General features: G+C 39.0%; 1 protein-coding gene across 1 annotated transcript in view; it reads left to right on the forward strand.

The window, feature by feature from the left end:
* Window positions 1-1,348: 1,348 nt before the first annotated feature.
* Window positions 1,349-21,716, forward strand: part of TTC39C (tetratricopeptide repeat domain 39C) — a 46,944-nt gene continuing 26,576 nt past the window's right edge. The window contains exons 1-6 of the mRNA XM_075023162.1: window positions 1,349-1,647; window positions 12,381-12,429; window positions 13,946-14,074; window positions 15,066-15,180; window positions 18,637-18,991; window positions 20,337-20,505. Of these exons, the coding sequence (XP_074879263.1) occupies window positions 1,502-1,647; window positions 12,381-12,429; window positions 13,946-14,074; window positions 15,066-15,180; window positions 18,637-18,991; window positions 20,337-20,505 (963 nt within the window). The 5' untranslated portion in view covers window positions 1,349-1,501. The remainder of the gene's footprint in view (window positions 1,648-12,380; window positions 12,430-13,945; window positions 14,075-15,065; window positions 15,181-18,636; window positions 18,992-20,336; window positions 20,506-21,716) is intronic.

Raw genomic sequence — 21,716 nt, forward strand, 5'->3', positions numbered from 1 at the left:
TCTTTGCCTTTCAAAAAGTATTGGCTCGAGAGATTTTTCATACAGAGTATTTCCTGAGCAGGTGGTAGCAATTCCTACAAGGCATGTACAGAAATATTGCAAAATATTGCTACTTGATTCACAGAAAGACACGTTTTTCTTGACAGGGAAGAGGTGTTGCTACTAAAAGTAGAGTGTGGTCCTGTTCTTTTATATGCTAGCAAGGGTGGGGGGAGGGAAGTCTGTTCCTTAAATTTTGCAAGAGCAGCTGTGGCACTGTCCTAACTGACAGGAAGCTAGACCAGGTTGTAGGCATTGGCCTTTGCCTTCACCAAAATTTAAGCGCAGCAAAGAAAGCATCTTCCTACAAAGGAGGGTGAAAACAATGTGGGCGTATTTTCAGAGTCCAGGTACTTGGCCATTTTGGGTTGGAATGGATACATTTACGCAAGTGTACTTTCTCACCCATCCTGCGTTTGAAAACACCTGCCAGACTAGCCTGTATCTGAGGGAAACTTGCAAAATACTGATTTTTGCTGTCAGCGTCACAGGCAAATTCACATTGCTGCTAATGGAGGTAGGTGTCAAGAGTTAGGGAGCAAATTCCTAGAAACTCTACAGTAGTTTCCCAGACTTGCACTGGGGAGGTCACAAAGTCACCATTGTACAAACGAGGTACTTCAGTCTCTGTGCTAGTGACCTCGGCCACTGGCTAAAATCACTTTAAAAAAAAAATCACTTCCCTGGAAAGGGAAAGCTGCATTACCAAAGGAGGACTTCGTTATCTCACATCCTAAGGCCCGGCTGCGGTCCCCAGCTCCGCATCCCGCCGGTGAGAAACCCCAGGGCTGTGGGGACCCCGCCTGGCGGGAGGGCAGCCCCCTCCCCACCCCGTGCTGCGCCCACCAGCGCGGCGAGGAGAGGCGTGCGGGCGGAGGGAAGACGCACCGAGGGAAAAAACCTGAAGAGTGACAAACCAAGCAAGCTCCGCACACAAATTCCCTCCAAGCCAGGCATCAGCGCCTGCCTGCCTGCCTGCCGGGCTCGCCGTGCCTTCCTCGGTGCCAGGGGGCCGGCGTCCCCGGGCACAGGACCACCGAGGGCGGCCGAGGGCTCCGCGGCGGAGCGAACCCGCGCCACCGCCCACCCCAGCACCGCCGCCAGAGGAGCCGCCCCGCGGCCGTTACAGCCCCCAGCCCCTCGCCCGCTGGCCGCGCCGCCCGCTGCCGCGCATGCGCGGCCCCCTCGGCGCCTGCGCGCTGGGGAGCGAGGCGGGCGCCGCTGCTTTTGGAGGGCTTGCGGGCGCGAGGCGGCTGCCGCGTCGCCGCAGCGCGGGCGGTGGGGGGGCGGGGGAAGCGCGGCCCGGCGGCGGGCACCGGGCGCCCCCGGCTGCTCCCTCCGGGCACGCCGAGGCAGCACCGAGCCGCCCGGGAAGGGGTGGCGGGCGGGTAGATACATAGATAGATAAATAGGTGGGTAGGTAGGGGAGACCCCGGCTGCGTCCTGCTGCCTCCTCATCGTCATGGCTGGCTCGGAGCAGCCGCCGCCGCGGCGGGAGGACGGGGAAGACCCGCTGCCCATCGAGGACGCGGAGCTGGCGCTGGCCGGCATCAACATGCTGCTGAACAACGGCTTCCGCGAGTCCGACCAGCTCTTCAAGAAATACAGGTAGCCCCCGGCGCCCCCTCCGCCGCCCGCTCCCCGGGCGCCTTCCGCCCAGCGCGGCCCCGGGCGCCCCCCTCCGCCCGCCGGCGGCGGCGGCCCGGCCTCCGCGCACCTGTCCCCGTCACCCACCTGCGCGGCCGCGCCGGCCCCGCTCTCCCCTCGGGCGGCCGCCCCCGGCGGGCGGTGAGCGGGCGGGGGGGCCGTGAGGCGCGGAGGGCCCCGCGCCCTGGGCAGGGGGGCTTGGCGCCGGCAGCCTGGCCCTGGCCCGGCTCCTCGGAGCGGGGCGGGTCGGCGCCCGCGGTTGCCGCCTCGGTCTGCGCTGCGGTGGGGAGGGGGCACGTGTGCTTCGCCCTCCTGGCGCTGGGTGAGAGGCTGCGGATCCGCTTCGCTCGCGGGGTCGCTGTGGGGCGGCGTGCGGCTGCGGAGGGTGCCTGTCGCCCTGCCGAGGGGGTGGGGAAGGGCCGGGCAGGGGTCGGCGGGTCCCTCGGTAACACTGGCTGCCTTTCGCTAACGTGCGTGAGTGAACACACACGTGGGCCTGGAGAGGTTTCCTGGGGAGTTTCGCTCCGATGCTCGTAGGTGATCCGATGGAGGTTTCAGCCCACAAAACAGATAGCGACAAAAGGTCCTTGAGTGCTACTGTGATTATCTCCAGGCTGTGAGATTATGTTCATAATCCCCACACACATCATGTCTACTCAACGCACTTGACATGTGCGTTAAAGTAGTCATCCGGTAGGAATGGTATTAACACAGCTGTGTAAGTCAGTCTTAAAGAAAAGATTCCCTATACCTGTCTTTGCTTTTTGTCTGAGGACTAATGCGTTCCACCCAAGCTTGAGCTGCTGTAATTGCGCATACGTTCTAAATAATTAATACGTACTATACTGCTGTTGTCTGTACGATTAAAAAAGACTTTGATTGACTTAAAATAGCGCTTCATAGTGATGGTGTACTTATGTACTTAAATCTTATTTACAAAAAGGATGTTTGGAGGCAGAGTGGGGGGAGTGAGACAAATTAAGAAAACTCCCCTTAATAATAATGGAATAATAACTTCACTGTGTACCTGCCACAGCCTACTACTAAACATGTCATTCTGTCTTTAGTATATACTGCTATGTTACATACGCAATACTGTTGTGTGGAACTAACTGGAATATTGCAGGTGGCAAGTAAGGTCCCCACTATGCATTCCTGACATGCATAACACGCAGCTCGCATTCATATGAAGTTGCACCCTATGTGTTACTTATTTCTTGAGTTTGTTGGAGTCGTCAGTGTTCTAGGTATCTAAGGAACCTGTTGGTTTTTGTTGCTTGTTTTGGTATTGCATTTTTTTTTTTTTAAGGTGGTAGTTAAGGAACGCTCGATGAGGTTTCCTTTCCTCCACTTTTGGTTGTGTTGTGCTGTTGCTTTCTCTCAGTAGTGTGATCTGGAAGTAGTCTAGGAATTCTAATATGTGATGCTTCTTATGTTGTATAGTAGTGCTAGGGACTAAAATTATTGAGATTCCCATTTTCAGAATGCAGTTTAATCGTCTCTTGAAAGGGTAACTAATGATCTCTTTTGCAAGTTGTTCTCTTGGTTATCTAGAAGGTTTATTACTAAGGATTTCTTAGATGCAGAAACTTATCTGTTTTTTTCCAGGTGTGGGCTTTTCTTTGTTTTTTATAAAGAAGTGCCTTTAAGTTCAGTGTACTATTTGATCTTGGCCTTTAAGTGCTACCTGCAAGGAATAAATAAGAATTCCTTCATTAGATTAAGTGGTTTTATGATTCATGAATTGATAATCACTGCCTTAGTTTTTAAATGACTGTGAAAATCTCCAGCCCTGTCTACCTCATCCCCAAATTTGTAGCAGGGTTACACTTGCTGTGAACTAATAGACCTTTATTGAATTGCAAATTAGCTGTATGTTGAAATTTCGCATTAGACGTAGGAGAGAAGGTACAGCAAAGTATGCTCAACTTCCTATAAATTTGGATTTTGGTGAGGTTCACCCCCCCCCCCCCCCCCGCCCCCCAGCGGTTTTGGGTTCTATACTTGTCCTGGATGCATTCTTCCTACAAGGACTTAAGTAATGCTGTTACATGTTTCTTTGCATACAGTCTTAAATGAGTATATTTTTGTTGGTGTATGCTTGAAATTATGAAATAGAACCCATCCTAAATGGGACTGGTAAGCCAAATGAGCAGCTTTTGGGAGCTCTCCATAATTTAATATGGATGTTTGTAATTTGCAGCACTAGAGCTCAAAGATGTCTCGTGTAAATGCAGCTTTTTGAACTTGATGCGATTGTGTGTTGTCTGTATTTCAAGTGACCTTTCTTAAAAGAGTTAATTCTAGACTACTGCCTATGCTGATAGTTTAGCTTTGTTTCAGAAACTTAACAGTTATCAGCTGAATCCTAGAAGTGAAGGGAGGAATGGAAATTTTTTTCTTATGGAAGCTGTTTAAGAACCTATGAGACTATTTGGAAACTCAATTATTCAGCAAAACTTCAGTTTCATTAGCCACATCATTTAAACCACTTAAAACTGTTTCTTAGAAACTACTGGGTTTGCTTCTGCTTTTTATTACTTCAATTTTTTCTTCATTTGCCACCTGAAGGATCCTGTGAAAAATTTATTCAAATCAATATTGCTGTCTTTATGGGACAGCAGACAGCCTTGATGAGCCTCAGGACAGCTGCCATTCCAAAGCAAGCAGAACAAGCAGAATCTGTTTCTTTCTTTGCTATTCTGCATTTTTGCATCTTCCAGAAAGTTGGCTGATGAGCCCAAAATCAGTTATATTTGAAAGCTGGTCATAATGCAGTCCTTGAGGAAACCATGGTAGAAATGGCAGCTGTGTTTTGCATGTATAACCACACCAGTAAACCTTGTCTTTGAAGAGTGGTGGTACTTTGAAGTTATGGGCTATAGAACCATTGTTTCTGGGTTGGGCATGGGAGAATAGTACTTTGTCTTTTGGTGTTCAGAGCTCTTATATATATCTATTTAGAACCTGAAGAAGTCAGATGAACATGTCTGTTTTGTGTCAGATACAGCATGTAGTTGGAACTGCATTGACTTACCACTATAAAGCAGTTAATGATTTGTAAGGTGTAGTTTGTGACTTGTTTTGCTTTAAATTGTGCTTGAGGGAAGATACCAGGGATTGAAAAATCATCTGCAAGTAGCATCAACATCTGCATATGCTTTTTCATAAGCTTATATTTTTTTAAGAAATCCAGATGCTCCACCTCCTAGTGGTGACATTTTGAACATGAATCAAATACCAGTGGATGTAATATTTTCATAAATCTGCAACAGACAGCACCACTGTCTTTAATGGTTGTAGCTGTGTCAGGTTCCCACAGTGCTAACTCATATTTGAAACTGTCAGGTATCAATCTTTCTATTCAGCTTGAACAATGCTGACACCATCCCAGTTCTCATCGGTTTAAACTTTGAGTACCTATGAAAGCCGCAAGAGGTGTGGAGGCTAACCAAGGACATAGGCATTGGAGATGGAGCCCACAGTCAGCCTGTTGCATGGTGTCATTTTGGGAAACCAGCCTGACACTAGCAAGAAAGCTGGGATTGTAGTGTTCTTTTTCCCCTTCTAGCTTTGTGGATTACTAAACATTTAAGAAAAGAAGAAACTGTCAAAAGACCTTTTTTTTGCTGATTCTTCACTTCCTAAGAGCATTTGCAATTCAGAAATTATTTAAAAACTTCCTCCAGCTAAGAGGAGAGAAGACGGCATCAAATAAAATCAGGAGCTTTTTAGCTGAATGTTGACTCACAACACAAAGCATAAGATCAGGGATATTATCTTAGAAGAAATCCAACAATCTTCTATCTCCTACCAGGGAAACGTTTGACTCCGCATGGATGACTCTTCTGGGAAGGCTTGATAAAGTTTTCAACTTGAATCTAAATGAAAAGAGAAGTGGTACAAGATGGATAAGTAAAAGGTATATAATAAGGTCCTCTCCAAAGAAGAAAATGAAGATGATGTAGAGAAGATGTGTAAAGATTTAAAGAATGGGGTCAGTGTAGGAAAACATGCTGTACAACCTGCTAGGGTAAAGCAGAACATGGATAAGAATGGAAAGTTGGAGCAAATGGAAAAGTGAGAAAAAAGCTTACTATGGTTACTTTAAAAACCTGGAATTTTTAAAATTAAGATGTGTTACAGTATACATATTAACAGACATACAAACTTCAGTAATGGACCAGAAATTCCATTGTGGGTAGGCGTTTGAACCTAATATTACCAATTTAAAATGGTGTCTGTGGCTCAAAATACTTTTGACCCAAATGCAAGTTGAGACAAGGTGACATTAAGCCAGCATTGATCAGCAGGTAGATTATGGCCCATGTATGGGCAGTCTAACTGCTGTTGAAATTCTTGTTTATGGAGCTCAGCAAAGGAACCTTGAGAACAAAAATTAAGTGATTTAAGTAGATGTTTTGGTAGCTTCTCTAGATAAGGACAGCAGGGTGGGAACTGACGTGAATGAGTTGGGAGAAGGATGATGGCATCTTGATTGGCAGTGTGGGAATAAGCCATGAGTGCCCTGGTAGCAACCCTGTGCGCTTTTGTTTATTGCAGTGATAGTCAGAGGAACAGCTGCTAGATGGATGTATAGAAAGGAGAGTTATGTATGAGGGAAGTGATTTTTAGCAGCAGTATTCTAAACGTGTAATAAATGTGTATCTTAGTGAGGTAAGATTTCATTGCTCAAGGCTAGGCAGAGCACATTGTAGTAATAGTGATGCACATAAAACCAGCATCAGTTTTCCAGTTACGTGGCTAGATTAGAAAAACTTTATGTTCTGCAGTTTAAATCTTCAAGACCTGGGTATGTAGAGATGATCACATTGAATGTGATGCTTAGTTTTGTGACCTTCATGACAGAGACAGGTGTTGTTGCCAAAAGAAGTGGTAAAAAGGGTGGAGGGAGGTTGAGAGATCCATTTGGCATACAGAGCAAAATCTGATGTCTAGAAGTCCAAGGGAAGATGACAGAAAGCTAAACAAAAATCTGAGTTTATAACTTGGAAGTTAGAAGTCAGATTTGGTGAAGGTGGCAGAAGAAGTGTGATAGTAAGCAGATCTTATTTTAACACTGAAGAAGTTAACTCTGTGAAAGATACAGATATTGTAAAGACTTTTCACTCTTCCTAGTGCACCCATTCTTTGATCTCATATTTCTAGTAAATTATTTCAGGCTATTGTGATGGGATAGATAGGTTTTTGTTTTATTATACTTCAGGAGCTCAGAGATGTTAAGAAGTTATGTGATGTCAGTTAAGCTGCTATAGTTTGTCCTGGAAAGTAATTTTGGTCAGGTTAGTTGAACCTATGGTGGAAGAAGATTTTGCAAAAGTCAATAATTCTTACGGATTAAGAGTGTGCAATTGGACAGTTAGTACAAATCAGCTAATATGTTATAACTAGCTTGTCTCTCAGCTTTGTAACTACTTTTCAAAGTAAAGGTGCAATTTAAAATGCTTCTCAATTCCTGGTGTTTTGATATTCTTGTGCATCTAACCTTAATAGCCTGAAGTTAGAGCAAAACAATCCCCCATTAATTTGTGGAAGGACAGAACAAATCGGGTAAAAACTGGGTGGGACAGGGCCCCAGAATTACTCTTTTTATATTCCTGAATTTCTCTTTTGGTTGTGTATTTCTAGTGCAAATAGAAGTGTATGCTAAGAGCTCGTTTAACAATTAAAACAAATTTGGGCTGATTGTGAAACATAAACTAAACCTAGATCTGACATTTGAAGTTCTTAATGTGTCTTAATACTGTAATGCTTTTATGACACTTAGATTGCCTTAGCTATTTCATATACCAATATTGGATGAGATGTGTTCTTGTGTAAAGATCTGTCTTATGTTTGTAGTCTCAAAAATAATTTTTGGAATATATTTTAGAATAATCTGTGATGGAATAAGGACCAAAGGATTTCTATGTTGTTGCAGTAAATTCCTTACCTTTATATGTAGGTTATATGTATTTCTGCTTGTTTTAAAATATTTGGTATCTGCTTCTATATTTATCTGTAAACTTAAATGAATTTTTTATTTTTCATTACACTTTACTCTCCCACTTTGGAGGAAAATAATTTGTTTTGTTTCAACTTCAGCATCACTATTAGCGTGATGATTCTTAGTGGACCATGGTTAAAGTAGCGGTGCCTAGGAAAGCAGGGAGGAAGTGTTGGTGGGTTAATTACATTACTTAAATTTAAACCTGAGCTAGGCTGTAGTAGCTCTAGAAATTGATGTATTTGGCAGTGAAATACTATGGTGGAAATGGCTGTTAAAAAAAAAAAAAAAAAAAAGAAAATGCTGAGAAGTAATTGATTTTTCTTTTGATGTGCTTCAATTCTGATTTATTTTTTTATGCTAAAATTGGGCTGCATTATCTCAGCCTTATTAAACCAAGGCTTAAAACTCCTGAATGTTATCATCATATGTGAAAATGGGGCATGGCAAACACCTTTCTTCTTAAAGTGAATTAACATCTTAAAGGTATGCTATGAAATGAGGTGAATTAGGGTTTATTGGGAGAAGCAATGTCTTATATAACACCAGTTTATATACCTGGAAGAAAGGTCTACTTCAGTGCTCTTGAGCTTATGACTTACGTTTAGTTATACATACCAACTGTATTGACATCTACAACCTACTGCGTATCTTGTAGAAATGGTGTTAATAGCACAGTTTCTTATAATGAAGAGATCTTCTGAGTCCTAGTTTGATAGGTGAGGTGCAAACAGTATTTTACAAAATATGTCTGGAGACTGAATTTTTCTTCATCTCTGAGCTAATTAAAAGTCTTGAGATTTTTCTTTACTTAATGGAGGTTATTGCTTCAAAGTAGTGAGGAAAACTTGGGTTGTTGCAGTGTCCCAGTGTTCATTTGTATTCAGTTCCATAAATCCTGTCAACATCAATATGGCCATTGGTTTGCTGTTAGTATTTTCTCAAGTGCTGCCTCATTTTTCTGTATCTTAACAACTTTTTGGAATTTGTCAAAAGATGTAAAATCATGTCTGATGCTGAAGGTCACTTATAAGTAAGAGTTTGAGCCAAGGGTTATTTTCATGGAATTGTGCTTTGCTCAGAAACTTACTGTCATCATTACTCATGCCTTAGTGTTTATTGGGCTAGTACTGTGCCATTGCAAGCTTTTTCCCTAGCTCTTGAGAAAAAGAAAACCCTAAACTGTTGAAGAATTTATCAATCAACATAATATTTGCAGAAACTGAGCACTAAACATGGTTGTTGTTTAAAATGGATTTTAAATGCTGAAATTACCTTAAAAAGGATCTTGCATAAAGCTGCAGCTATAGTCTCTATCCAGTGACTTACATAGGAATGTGGTAGAAGCATTCCTTATTTTGTTTAGTGATGACACAAACTCTGTGTGAGGAGCTCCTGCAGTAGAGGTTTCATGTTTTGTTTGCCAAACTCAATGGTCTCAACAGAAGCATCTCCCAGGCATACTATAATATCATGCATTATGTTTTCTTGCTTCAGGGTCCTTATGTGTTACAGCCTGTATTGCTGCAATGGCAATGCTTTTTATAGGTTGAGTGACTGAAAATTAAAGAGAATTAATCTGCAACATTTTACTTCATGTATTACAGCTAGTGATAGTTTCAGAAGAGTGATGTGGCGCTCAAGTTTTTTGTTGTCTCCTCTGGTCGTGGGGGATGAATTGTAAACAAAGTGAGCTGTGAGTGTCAGAGTGCAAGTGGGCAAGCAGTTTTGAAAGATCAGTTGAAAATATAAATATTTTGGGAAAAAACTTCTCAGTTTTACTTGGACAAATATACGTAAAAATACTTGGACAAATTTTCATTGCTTGCAGTAAGTGCTTCAGTGTCTTTAGTAATCTTGGAAGAGCAGTTGGCTCTCACCTGTAACTAGCTGCCTCATTTTCTAACATTGTATTAAAATTTACCAAAAAGAAATATAAAGGCTTTCAAAATGTGTATTTAAACATTGCTACACATACATATGCGCACACTTAACAGGCTTTTAAAGTCCTGAAAAGAAAACCAAATTTTTAAAAATGTTTGAATAACATGCCTGAATTAGCATATGTATTGAGCTGCTGAAACAGCATATATATGCTCTTTGATTCTCAACTGTATTCCTGTTTACTCAGTTTTAGTGATTTCACTCCCAAACATGACCATTATCTAAGTTGCTCTATTTGAAAATATTGTTCCCATAAACAGGGAATCAGTTTACCGCTAAAGCTGATGTATTTTTTTTTTAAAGCTTCAGTAACTATTTCTACAACAGGAGGATTTTTTTTATAAATTCATAGAAAATGAAAAGTAGTCTAGAACTTAAAAATGTTTTCATATGCAACACTTTTACCATTTATTCTATAATTCCGCAGTATTTGATTTGTATTTATGTTTTGCTGATAAAACTCACATCTTTCTTGCCATGTCCTAAGGAATGCTTGGATGCTACTTTCTTCTGAAAGCCAAATGCATATGTTGCTAGCTTACTTGATTTGCTTATGCATGTTTCGGGGAGGGGGGGAGGGGGGAACGCCTCAAAATTTTGGTCCTGTTGTGCGGAGCTTTAATAAGAGTGTAATACTTACCAAATTTACAAGTACATTTTTTACAGGTGTTCCGATGCTCGAATTTTAGTTACTCCATCAAAATAACTTTGGATCCATGTGTGGTAGTGACATAACATTGTCCGTGTGGATGGAAACTTAATATTCAGGAAGTGAGTTCTAAGGATCATCTTGAGAAGTGCAGACCTAATTAACTATTACTTGTGTCACATATTTTTATTTTTCTGGTTATAGTCAAACACTGTTGTGGTTGGCTACTTTTCATTCACTCTGATAAACAATCTTTCTCTGTCAGTTTTCTGTTCTGAACGGCCTTCAGTATGAAAGATTGTTTATCTAGAGATGCCTACCTGCTTGCCTCCCCGGAACTGCTTTCTCTCTGTGTATGTAGATCAAAGGAAGTTAGAAAATGAAACATTTGGTTTATTTTTGAGCTTCCTTGAAAGTGTGATGTAAGTACAACTTTGTACATAAGGATATAAGCATAAAAATTTCTTGTGCTGATCTGTTCTGCAGCTTTAGATCCGTTGGGTGTCGATAATGCAGTAGGTGTGACCTTGAAATGCACGTTGAAGGTTATGTGCTGTGGAGTATGGTGATAAGACTGGCTGCTGAATGGGTCCCACATGCCTCAGGAGTTGAAAAGTGGATTATGAGATAGCCATGTGCACTCTGCAGCAGGAGTTCATGCTGAAAGTGCCAGCTGCAGCAAGTATAACTTGTGTAGCTGATTGCTGCTGCTCTGTGTAACACAGCTGTTGGTAGAGAACAGTCCAGGTACTGAATAGCAGAGGCATTTACTGGCAGCTGTTCTTTGTTGGCCTGCCAACAAAGGGGAAAATACCTAACCTGTTTTTCTTTTGAAAAATAATGAAAAATGTGGCAAGTTATGTTGATCTTACATTTATATGTACATCCAGAATTGAGTGATGTATATAAAAAGGGAAAGTTTTTCTAACTTGCTTTATCTTCCCTGTTTTTCTTTCTTTTTCTTCTTGTTCACATCCTTGCTTTTAGATATTTATGCTAAATCAAAAAGTGAGAAAAGGTGGTGGTGGGGAATAGATGGGTACCTTTTTAAAATTTATTTTAAAATAACAAACCCTTATATTTTAATTTGGGTTTATTACTGGAAATTTGTGTTGTAATAAATGATATACTACTTTCTCCATGTTTTTCAAGTGCCTGTCCTATTATAAAACTCTAATCTGATGCTTGCAGAGTTAAGCTGGAAACAGCATAAGTACTATACTACAGCAACATATGTACCTGTAGCATAAATGTTACCTCTTCTTAAATCCTGGAAGTCAGTGGTTTTATATAACCTGGCAGCCCACTGCTGAACAGTGTGGATCAGTAGTACTGCTGAGATCCTGAAATTTTATTTGGTTTTAAGTGCCTTCTGTGTAACATTACTGGAGCCTCATGGTCTGTGTGACTATGGTAGTCCTGAAGCTTGAAACCTGTCCCGTATATTACTAAGATTTTGCTTGCCTGCATTTTTTTTGATCTTGCAGTTAACTTTGCCCTTTTGGAATACCCCTGCAAACAGAGTAGGTGAAGCATCTTAAAATTATTCCACATGGTATAGTAAGATATGTATCCTGGACTTGAAACAAAGCAGCTATAAAACCATAAGCCTTGTAAGAGCTTTGTATTTCCAACAACTTATGTTATGTGGCATATGCATGTTTTTTTAAAATTCAGGTAGATTAACTTAAATTTGTGGGAACAGGGAGAAGTGGAATCTCTTAATAGAACCAGTTAACATTTGTCTGCTAGGTCAAAATTGTAGTGATGGATCACAAGAGAAGAGTAGAATTAGCAGACTTTTAATTTTCTTCTCCTCTTCTCTTACTTTTTTTTGACCTGCACTGAATGTATTTTGATGGCAGTGGTTTCTCTTAAAAAATTATTTTAAGATATATGCAGCTTAGTAAAACTGATGAAGCTTTTGGCTTTGTTTCCCTTATATCTTGCAGAATGATATGTTTGTTTGTAGCTTGATACAAAACCACCATGATTTATTTACAGATGTATAAGTTAAAATCAAGAAATGCAATATTATTTTTTATGATAGGAAATAGGTGCAAAAATAGTAACAACGTTTTGTTTTCTTTACAGAAACCATAGTCCATTAATGAGTTTTGGAGCCAGTTTTGTCAGTTTTTTGGTGAGTAGATGAGAGTGGAGACTATACGTCTCTTCTATTGCGGTTAATGTTTGTATGTATATGCATTTGTTTATACAGTTGGATACTCTAATTTGTTTCTTTTTATGAGACTTAATTTTTTTCAAAGTTTTAGAGTAAATGTAGCTAGAAAACAAGTCATGTTATATAAAACTTGTTTACTCATGTGGTTTAAATAGAAAGTAAAGGTTCTGTGATTCAGCTTCTCAAATGTATGAAATATTTATGTGTTCCATTAAAAAAGCCATAATAAAACCATCTCTTAAATGAGTAGTAGAGGTATTATTAAAATAACACTCATAAATACCATCTTCTTGATAGCTTTTGGTATTGAAAATTTCTCCATCCACAGTGCTGGATCAGTGGATCAATCCATTCACATTGCTTCCTTTTTGAATATATGAGAACTGAGAATATTGACTGACTAAAGAGTTGTAATGAGCAAGTTAGGTCTGTTAAATGCCTCCTTTTTTTTTTTAATGTATTAAAAGTGAGAATATCTTATATAAAAACTGAGCAGGTGTATTAGAAAATGTTTGGATCTTGTTTTTTAGACTGTCCTTATTCTGACTTTGCTGCTTAATCTTAGATTGCACCAGAAATTATCTATGGTAATACTCTTTTTAAAGACAGAATTTATTACAATATGCCAGAAATAGATAAGTTGTAAATGAAATTAATTTGAATTATCTCTAGTGTCTGTAGACTATGCAATATGGAAAAATATATTGGTTAGGAAATCTCCTGGGGCATATGCTTGCTTTTAAGTCAGTGCAGAGGAGAAAGGAAAGAGGGAGAATCTCTCAGGCTTGCTTATCTGAATTGATGTGCTGAACCAGTGTAACATCACAGTGCAGCATCAGTGGATCTTGAAAATATCTTGCTTAGCTACTGTTCTAAACATAGCAGCAGCACTTTGTGTGCCTGTGTCATTCAGAGCTTTTGTTTAATAAAGCATCAAGAAAAGAAGTTACTTGTCCTGAAATTCTTTCTAAATTGGTTCAGCAGTAGTTGGATGCGTTTTTTTTCTTCCTATATATGTAGGAATTGTGGTTATTTTGAAAAATGCAATAGCTGTTATTTGTTATTGACTTTGGAGGCCTGCTATTTGTATGGATGAATTATATAAAAGCAGTATCTGCACAGATGTGAATAATGCTATACATAACAATAACTGAAAATTAATTTATATGAATTCTTCTTCCCCTTAACATAATGTGACAGTGCATTCAGTTTGACTGCATATGAAGCTTTAAGACAAGGGGTTAGGACTTAGTATGTTCTGATTTGTCTTGAAATTTTGGTAAAGCACTCTCAAATCTCTAGCTTGGTGTTTCTGTGTAGAAGTATGTGTACTGATGTGTGTGTGTATTAATACTTTTTTTTTAAAGTAAATTTTATTGTCAAGTCTTTATGAAAACTTTTACTATCCCATAGCTTTTGTAGAAATAAAAATATTTGTGATTTTCATCATTCAAATCTGTTTGTGTTTTGGTAGAATGCCATGATGACATTTGAAGAAGAGAAAATGCAGCTGGCATGTGATGACTTAAAGGCTACAGAGAAACTTTGTGAAAGTGAAGAAGCTGGAGTTATAGAAACAATCAAGAATAAAATTAAAAAGAATGTAAGAATATTATTTGTAAAATATGGAATTGTATATTCAATAAATATTTCTGGAAGCTTCCTTTCTGTCACCTTTGTGTTTTGAATAGGTGATTTTTCATATGTGAAGAGCAGTTGAGATTAATAATAAGTTTAGAAATTAAGTCAAATGTTCTGCTTGGACTTCCTAATTATAAAATACTCAAGAGTCAGGTAATTCCTCTTCTAAAGCAGCAGGTTGTATTGATGTTAGCAGTTACTTTCTTAAGGCCTCAAATTAGTGATCTACTAAAATTATTTCAGGAAGCTTGTAGCCTGTCTAATTCAAGCTAACTTTAATTCATACATGCTCTCATAATATTCAAAAGTTGTGATGTTGAGGCTGCATAGTGCTGTGTGCCAGGCATTCCTAGGGAATTTTCCTTCCTGTTTTAGGTGTTTCATTCTAAATAATGAAGGAAGAATAAAGCATGCAGACTGAGAACTAGTTAAAGTAGTAGTATAGAAATGTCCAGTGAGTGACGTGCCTAGGGTGACATAGCAGATCTACAGCAGAAAAAGAAGCCATTTCTCTTCAATATTTAGTTTACTTGGTGAAAAGTATTGAATCTAACGTACTTAACTCTGCTCTTCAGAGGCACTGTATTTTCCCTGCCACTTTTCATATACCCCTGTCTGGGCTCTTCCTATCTAACATCTTTTAGTTGTATGTCTGATGCATTTAGTAGTAATTAAATGAAATTTAAATCTGTTCTGAGTATTTGTAGAATCTTAAGAAAAATAGTTGATAGTATATGTGTAAGATTTCCCTGTTTATTTAGTAGGATGTTACTTGATGACCTGTCAAAGAAATTTTAGCATAGTTTTGCACTTCAAAATGCTGAGTCAATTTAGTAGCAATACTACCACTTGCAGTTAATTTTGGATTTTTTTAAGTTGTCAGATTTAGACTAGTATTCTGTATTATTTTTGTTAACATTTTTCTGTGTTCTCTGTTTGTATATTCCAAACAGGTTGATGGACGAAAATCCACTCTATCCATGATAGATCGTCTACAAAGACAAATAATTGTAGCGGACTGTCAAGTCTACTTGGCTGTGCTCTCATTTGTAAAACAAGAGTTATCAGGTGTGCTGCGGCTTTAATGTTTAGATATATTTTTTGCATGATATCCTTTTAATAAAGCTTGATCATAAAGTGGCAATGTGACTATCAGTAAAGATGATTGTTTTGTAAGAAAGAGCACAGTTCCATTTGAAACATTCCAAGATTGGTACACTGGCAGAGGTATTGTTCTAACTTTGTGTAGGTAGTAGTATCATAAAATAAGATGAGTTGGATTGCTACAGATTACAGCTTTCTGCTTTTTTCATACCAATAATCATATTCAACTGATTCCTGTTAGATAGGTTGGAATCCTTTGCTTGTTCCCATAGAGGCATTTGAGGAGTTGGTACGAAGATGGGTAGCATCCGTGTGCTTCGTGTGGCCTGCAAGATAAAAGAGGCTAAGTCCAGGCCACCAGGAAAATCCTAATGTCCCATATGCATTATGTTCATCACAACTCAGGGAGGTGACAGACTGCCAGTGAAAGTAATTTTAAATCAAGTGTGTTGAAGATGGAACTGCTGAATCAGTTCTTCTCTGGTCACCAAAGTGCATCCTTGCATGCCAGAAAGGTTAATCCTGTCCTATTGAATACAGACCTACTCGTCTCGGCTGCAAAGCTGTTTCTAATGTTCTCTTGCATTCCTGGATCTCTTGCATAATCTGAAAACATGCCTTCATCCATGAGTTTATAGAAAATACGGTCAAGGTCATATACACAAAGTGAGCGCATTCCCAGGTTCCTACGAAATCAATGAAGACCAAGAGATGGCAGTCAGACTAGATTATCATTGAAAACCCTGCTGATCAGGTGAAAGTAATCAAGGAAATAACATTTGGATTATTTACAATAACACTTAAGATTTCAGTGAAGGACATAATGCTTTCGTTTCTTCCAAGCCATGGCATCAAGAATGTGTTTGGTTCTAGGTAGCAGAAATTCAGGTGGTATTTCTGTCTGCTGTGTGTGTAGTACTGCAGAAAGGTTTTCTCATTATTTTTGATGCAGTTCTGGGTTTTTGTTTGTGGGGTTCCCCCCCCACCCCCCCCCGAAGCTTTTATTCTTATTTCAGTATGTATTCTACAGCTGCATAACTAGGTTGGATGCTGTAACTGAGGGTGGTGTCTGTTCCCTTTCTCTGCTGCTCAGAGAAGTGAAGTGGGTAGCAGAGTACTGCAGAAGATGCAGTATGTTTGGGTTACTCTACTGAGTAAAAAATTTACTTGCAATCTTTAGTTAAAATTCCAAGCGGTTAAATGCCACCTCAGTGTCTGCTAGTTGCTGCTGTTGCTGAACTGTTAGATCCATTATTTCAGTTTTTTGAGTATATTATCTTTCTGATTATGTATAAACATCTTTTGTTTTTATCATGTTTCTGTACAGAAATAGCAGCCAGATTATTGAAATGAGTGTAATTTTGTTTTTATAAAAAGCATTCTTCAGAGGCAGACAATTATTTCTGATGAGTGGGTGGGTGAAAAATTTCTTGTGTTTTTATTCCTGGAACAGTTTGACAAGAAGCATATGATGACATGCAAGCTGCTTTCTCATATGCCTAACACATTTTAGATTTTCTTTTCCACCCTCATGGATGTATTACAAATAGTTTCATCAAAGTTAGTAACACAGCAACTTATATTAGCTTCCTACAGCAATATTGAACTACCTTTTCATGATATTTATCACTGCTGTCATGGTCTGACTACTTTCAGAAGTTCATGCTGGGAAATCAGCTCAGTGATTAGGCTTGATTTAATTTTTATGTTTAAAAAGTCAGAAGTTTATTATTTTAATTTGTCAGATTGTTTTATCTTAGTATAGGGTTATGCTGTGTTAGTGAACTGTTAATGACAGCACACTGGTGGAAGGAAAGCCTTTTTTTCCACACCATATCCTTTCCATTTGATGCATGCATCAGAATACAGCAGTTAGCTATTAGCAGAAACACTATCTGTAGAATAAGTGAAAAACCCACATTTTCTTAATATTTGTCTGCTGCATTGCTATGCATAATTGTATGAGCATCCATCTTGTGGTGAACCACGTAACTTTTAAAATATTCTGTGCAGCCAAAAAGTGACCTAATTGCTTAAAATCAAAGTAACGTTAGTCTTGTAATGCAGCTGAACCATGTCAGGGGTTTACATTTTTTATTATAACACTTTAATATGGAACTCAAGATAGAGGATTAATTTTTTTAATACTTTAAGTTCATGTTGACAGAACCATCTGTCACAACTGTGAATACAAATTTTGCAGTCTTTCTCAGTGCAATTTCTTAAGACTATCAAACTAGCTTCATCCCCTCTTCATACAACAAGAATCCAAAAAGAGGTAGCCTAGTCTGTGATGGTACTTTCTCTAGAAATGTTTTTTGGCGATAGGAGGGATTTTTTCAAAGATGTCAAAGGCTTATAAAGAGTGGTTTGGTATTAATAGCATTTTCCTTTTCTTTGACACACCCCACCTGTTATGATCTAATTCTGGCATCAGTTATAACACTGATCTCTCCAAATTTGGTGATATCTGTTTAGAACACTGCTGCTATAACCATGCTTTTATTTTCTTTCATTTTTAGTTAACTCCTTTGTCACTGCAGTTCCTAACTCTCAGGGCTCTATTACAGACAAAATGCTGGTGTCTGCTTTCACAATTAACGTGTACAAGTATATTCTGTGTGTGTTTTCCATTTACCACTTATCATTATCCAGGGATGTGCTGTAACCCAAGATGAATGCCATGTAAATAGGCAAATTGGACATCTTCATCTTTTGGTGTCATGCCTTTCTCTGCCTTCCTGTAAAGAGGGTAGTTCTTTCATTCTCAACTGAGAATGCTCAAGACCAGATTTTTAGGGCAATTTAGATACCCAGCTTGTATTTGAAATTGAGGAAGTTAAGTAACCAAAAAATGTTTTAAAACCATAAAATTTATGTATTTTAATTTTTTCTATGATTTTTTTCTTAATTATAAGGCACTGCATTCATATGAGGGGCAGGGAAATGGTGGTGTTGAAAATCTTATTATCTAACCCAAAGGAAGTGGTTTTCTTAGTATTTTTCCATCAGTGGTCTTTTAACATCATTTGAGCTTAAGAGGTGTAATCTCTTCTTTTGAGTTTTACTTCTCTCTGTTTGCCAGGCAGCCCTTTTATCTCCACTCTATAGTGGAGCAGAATCCAGGATTAAGTTCTTTGACTTCTCTATTTCTTTCCAACAGTTTTATTGCTACATAGCTGAAAGGAAGTCCCTTTGTATTGCGTGCTGTTTTAAAGTCTCTGGTTGAAAAGCACATAAGTTTGTAATGCCCAGTAAGAAAGACCTCTTTGAGAGGACAGTAGCTATTACAAAATCATTTATACAATAAGTTAATGCAAATAGAGAGAGCATCCTATAATTTGTGAAATAGCATTTACTACTTACTATGTTCCACTTCTGAAATGTGTCCTTGAAATATTTCTTTTCCTTGATTTTTAGCATACATAAAAGGTGGGTGGATACTCCGAAAAGCCTGGAAAATTTACAATAAGTGCTATACGGACATTAATACACTTCAGGAAATATATCAGAAGAAAACAACTCAGGAATCCTTGACTTCTGATGCTGCAAATGATAATCATATTGCTGCAGAAGGTGTAACGGAGGATTCGCTAAACAGACTGAAAGGTGCTGTTAGCTTTGGATATGGACTTTTTCATCTTTGCATATCCATGGTGCCCCCAAACCTGCTCAAAATCATCAACCTGCTGGGTTTTCCTGGAGACCGCCTACAGGGGCTTTCTTCACTGATGTATGCAAGTGAAAGTAAGGACATGAAGGCCCCTTTAGCTACGTGAGTAGCTATATTGAAATGCTTTGGTAGATAACTTAGTACTAAAAGTAAGTAACTGGAAAAAAGTCAAAACCAAAAAGTCATGTTGCTTTAAAGGAAACAACAGCAGGTAAAATAAACTTGTAGTTTGTTGTTTAACATGCCATGGTTTAGTAAATTCATCGCTTAACACTAGTATATGAGATCTCTCTGCTGTTACATTGTTTACATATATTTGGGGTGTGTGTCAGTAATTTGCTGTATTCTTCAGTACCTGCTATTCTAATATCTAGTAGTTTGTATTCCAGCAGAGTAAATAAAAGCACCCCCTGAAGGCTGAATAAATTTACCTGAGTTACATTCTCTGCTATGGAGGGCATACTATTTTGTACAAGTCATTGATCTTACTTAGCTATATACCCTTACTATTAGCCAAAGATCTTTTCCAGTTTACTTTTAATTTTAGCATCTGAGTAAAATGGGATGTTCCCTTATAGTCTTTCTAGAGAGGTATTTTTTGTGTAGTCTTTTTCCCAAGCCTTCATACTGCATTCGGGCCTTTTTATGAGGTGAAGGGTTAGCCACACCTAATTTAAACTGCCCTCATAAATGGGTTTATTATTCCATAATCTCCAAATTAATGCTTTTATTACTGGACTTACTGCAGGTACCACCAGATGTCACTTTTGAAACATTGACAGCAGAGCTAATGTCTCTTCTGCTGAGGAGAAGAATTGGATTTCTGATTGGTTAAAAAAGCTTAAGATTAAATGTTCCTGTTGATTTGTTCTTTCTCCTTTCTGGGGAAGTAAAATGGGGGGTTTAGGGTGTTTCTTCCTTCAGATGGTCTTGGAAAGCTTTGTGCTCTGCGCTTGTTTCCAGGAGCAATGTAGGTCATGTAGATGTCTGCCCTTCCGAACACCGGATGTACTTCTTTTTTGACATTGATTTCAAGTGTGTCTGATGTGTGTTTAGTTTTGTTGTTGGTTTTGTTTGTTAGTTTTGGTTGTTTCCCTGCCCACCCCACCCACCCCCCTGCCAATGAACAATTTGTTTTCAAGTTTTCCTGTGGGTTTTTCTTTTTTAAAATCTACAGAGTTCTAAAGGCTCAACTGCTTTGATGCTATGAGCTTGATTGTTAGTTTACCTTTGGGTAACGTGCACTGAATTGTATGTTCAGGTGCAGTTTAGAAGTACATTGATGTATGGCAATAGTATTGTGTTTGTTTTAAAGCCAGGTTGTATAAGAAGAGATTCATATCTTTCTTTGTCTTTCAGAATCATTTAAAAATTTGCCTGGGTAGAATGTTATCCTTACATTTCTGTTTATGAGCTGTAATCCTTTCTACTCTTATGTTTCTTTTAGATTAGCTCTGTTGTGGTACCACACAGTTGTTCGGCCCTTTTTTGCCCTTGATGGCAGCGATAACAAGGCAGGATTGAAAGAGGCAAAAGAAATTCTTGCAAAAAAAGAATCTGCTTATCCAAATTCTTCTCTGTTCATGTTCTTCAAGGGAAGGATACAGCGATTAGAGGTATTTCATGTTTTCATCCTTTTGACTGATTTTCCTCCCAACCCTTTGTTGTATTATGTTTTTCTGATGTGAATGAACTGTGCAAGCTTTAGCAAATTGTGACTAAAGATATAGATACTTGGAAACATAAGTAAGAAGAAAGGATTAACTCCTTCCTAGTTTCAAGTTCACATGCCAAACCTGCTCTTCCACTACTTCTATCTGAATTATTCAAATGGCACTTTGAAATTCTTTTTCAGCTACTTCATACATTTGTAGCTCTATGCTAAAAGGAAGTGCTTTTGGTCACTCATGAGTTTCTTGTGGTATAAATAGCTAGTTCAGTTTTGCTTGTCAAGCTAAAATCTGAGTATTAGCTGCTGAGTACATAGAATTTATCTTCACCTTTTCATTTTATGCATAGTTCATATATAGCTAGTTCTCTGCAATAATTTCCCTCAAATAACTGCTTTTGCTTTTAAGAGGTCAAACCAGGGTGTTTTCTGTTGCTAAGGGTGAGCTCTGACCCAAGCAGAAATGTATTCACTGAAAATGTGTTTGTGAATGCTGTTGCAGAGTGTTATTCAAACACTGCAGCAACCTTGTGGGTTTTGGCTGAATTATTCTTTAAGAATCTGTGATAATACATGATGGTGGCGAGTACTTTAAACTACTCAACTCCTAGCTGCTCCTTTTATCAGACCAGAATATTTCCAGAGCAATTACAAGAAAACCTGATTCAAAGAAATTAACTCAAGAGTTGGATAAACAATTGAGTCGGTATTCTTTATTGGCAGCGCTGGTTGCACGGGGGATCGCTCCACCTATCGTGCACACCGTTAAGTTTAATCATACAGCTTAAATACAGAGTTTACATGCATATTCATTAGATTTCCGAGAAACATATTACATATTCATTACTTTTCCGAGAAATCATTAACATATTTATCTCTCTTTTGCGCAGGCGTATTGGGGTCTCTGGTGGGCTTCGGAGATCCTCTGGTGGTCTTTCATAGTCTTCCTCACTTGTCCGCTGTTTGACCCTTTGAGTGATTCTGCGCAGTAGGGTTCTAGCCAGCTGCTATCGCTCATGTCCTTGCTTATTTTCTTTATCTACATATTTGCCTGTTTCCCAAGACTCCTAGTCAAGGCTAGAGTTAATGGCCTGCAACCCTTATCTATGGTCATCCTCTTTGTACCCATTCAAGGCTATATTATTGTCAAGCAACTAT

This window comes from Buteo buteo, chromosome 3 (genome assembly GCF_964188355.1).
Source record: "Buteo buteo chromosome 3, bButBut1.hap1.1, whole genome shotgun sequence".
In the NCBI taxonomy this organism is placed as follows: domain Eukaryota; kingdom Metazoa; phylum Chordata; class Aves; order Accipitriformes; family Accipitridae; genus Buteo; species Buteo buteo.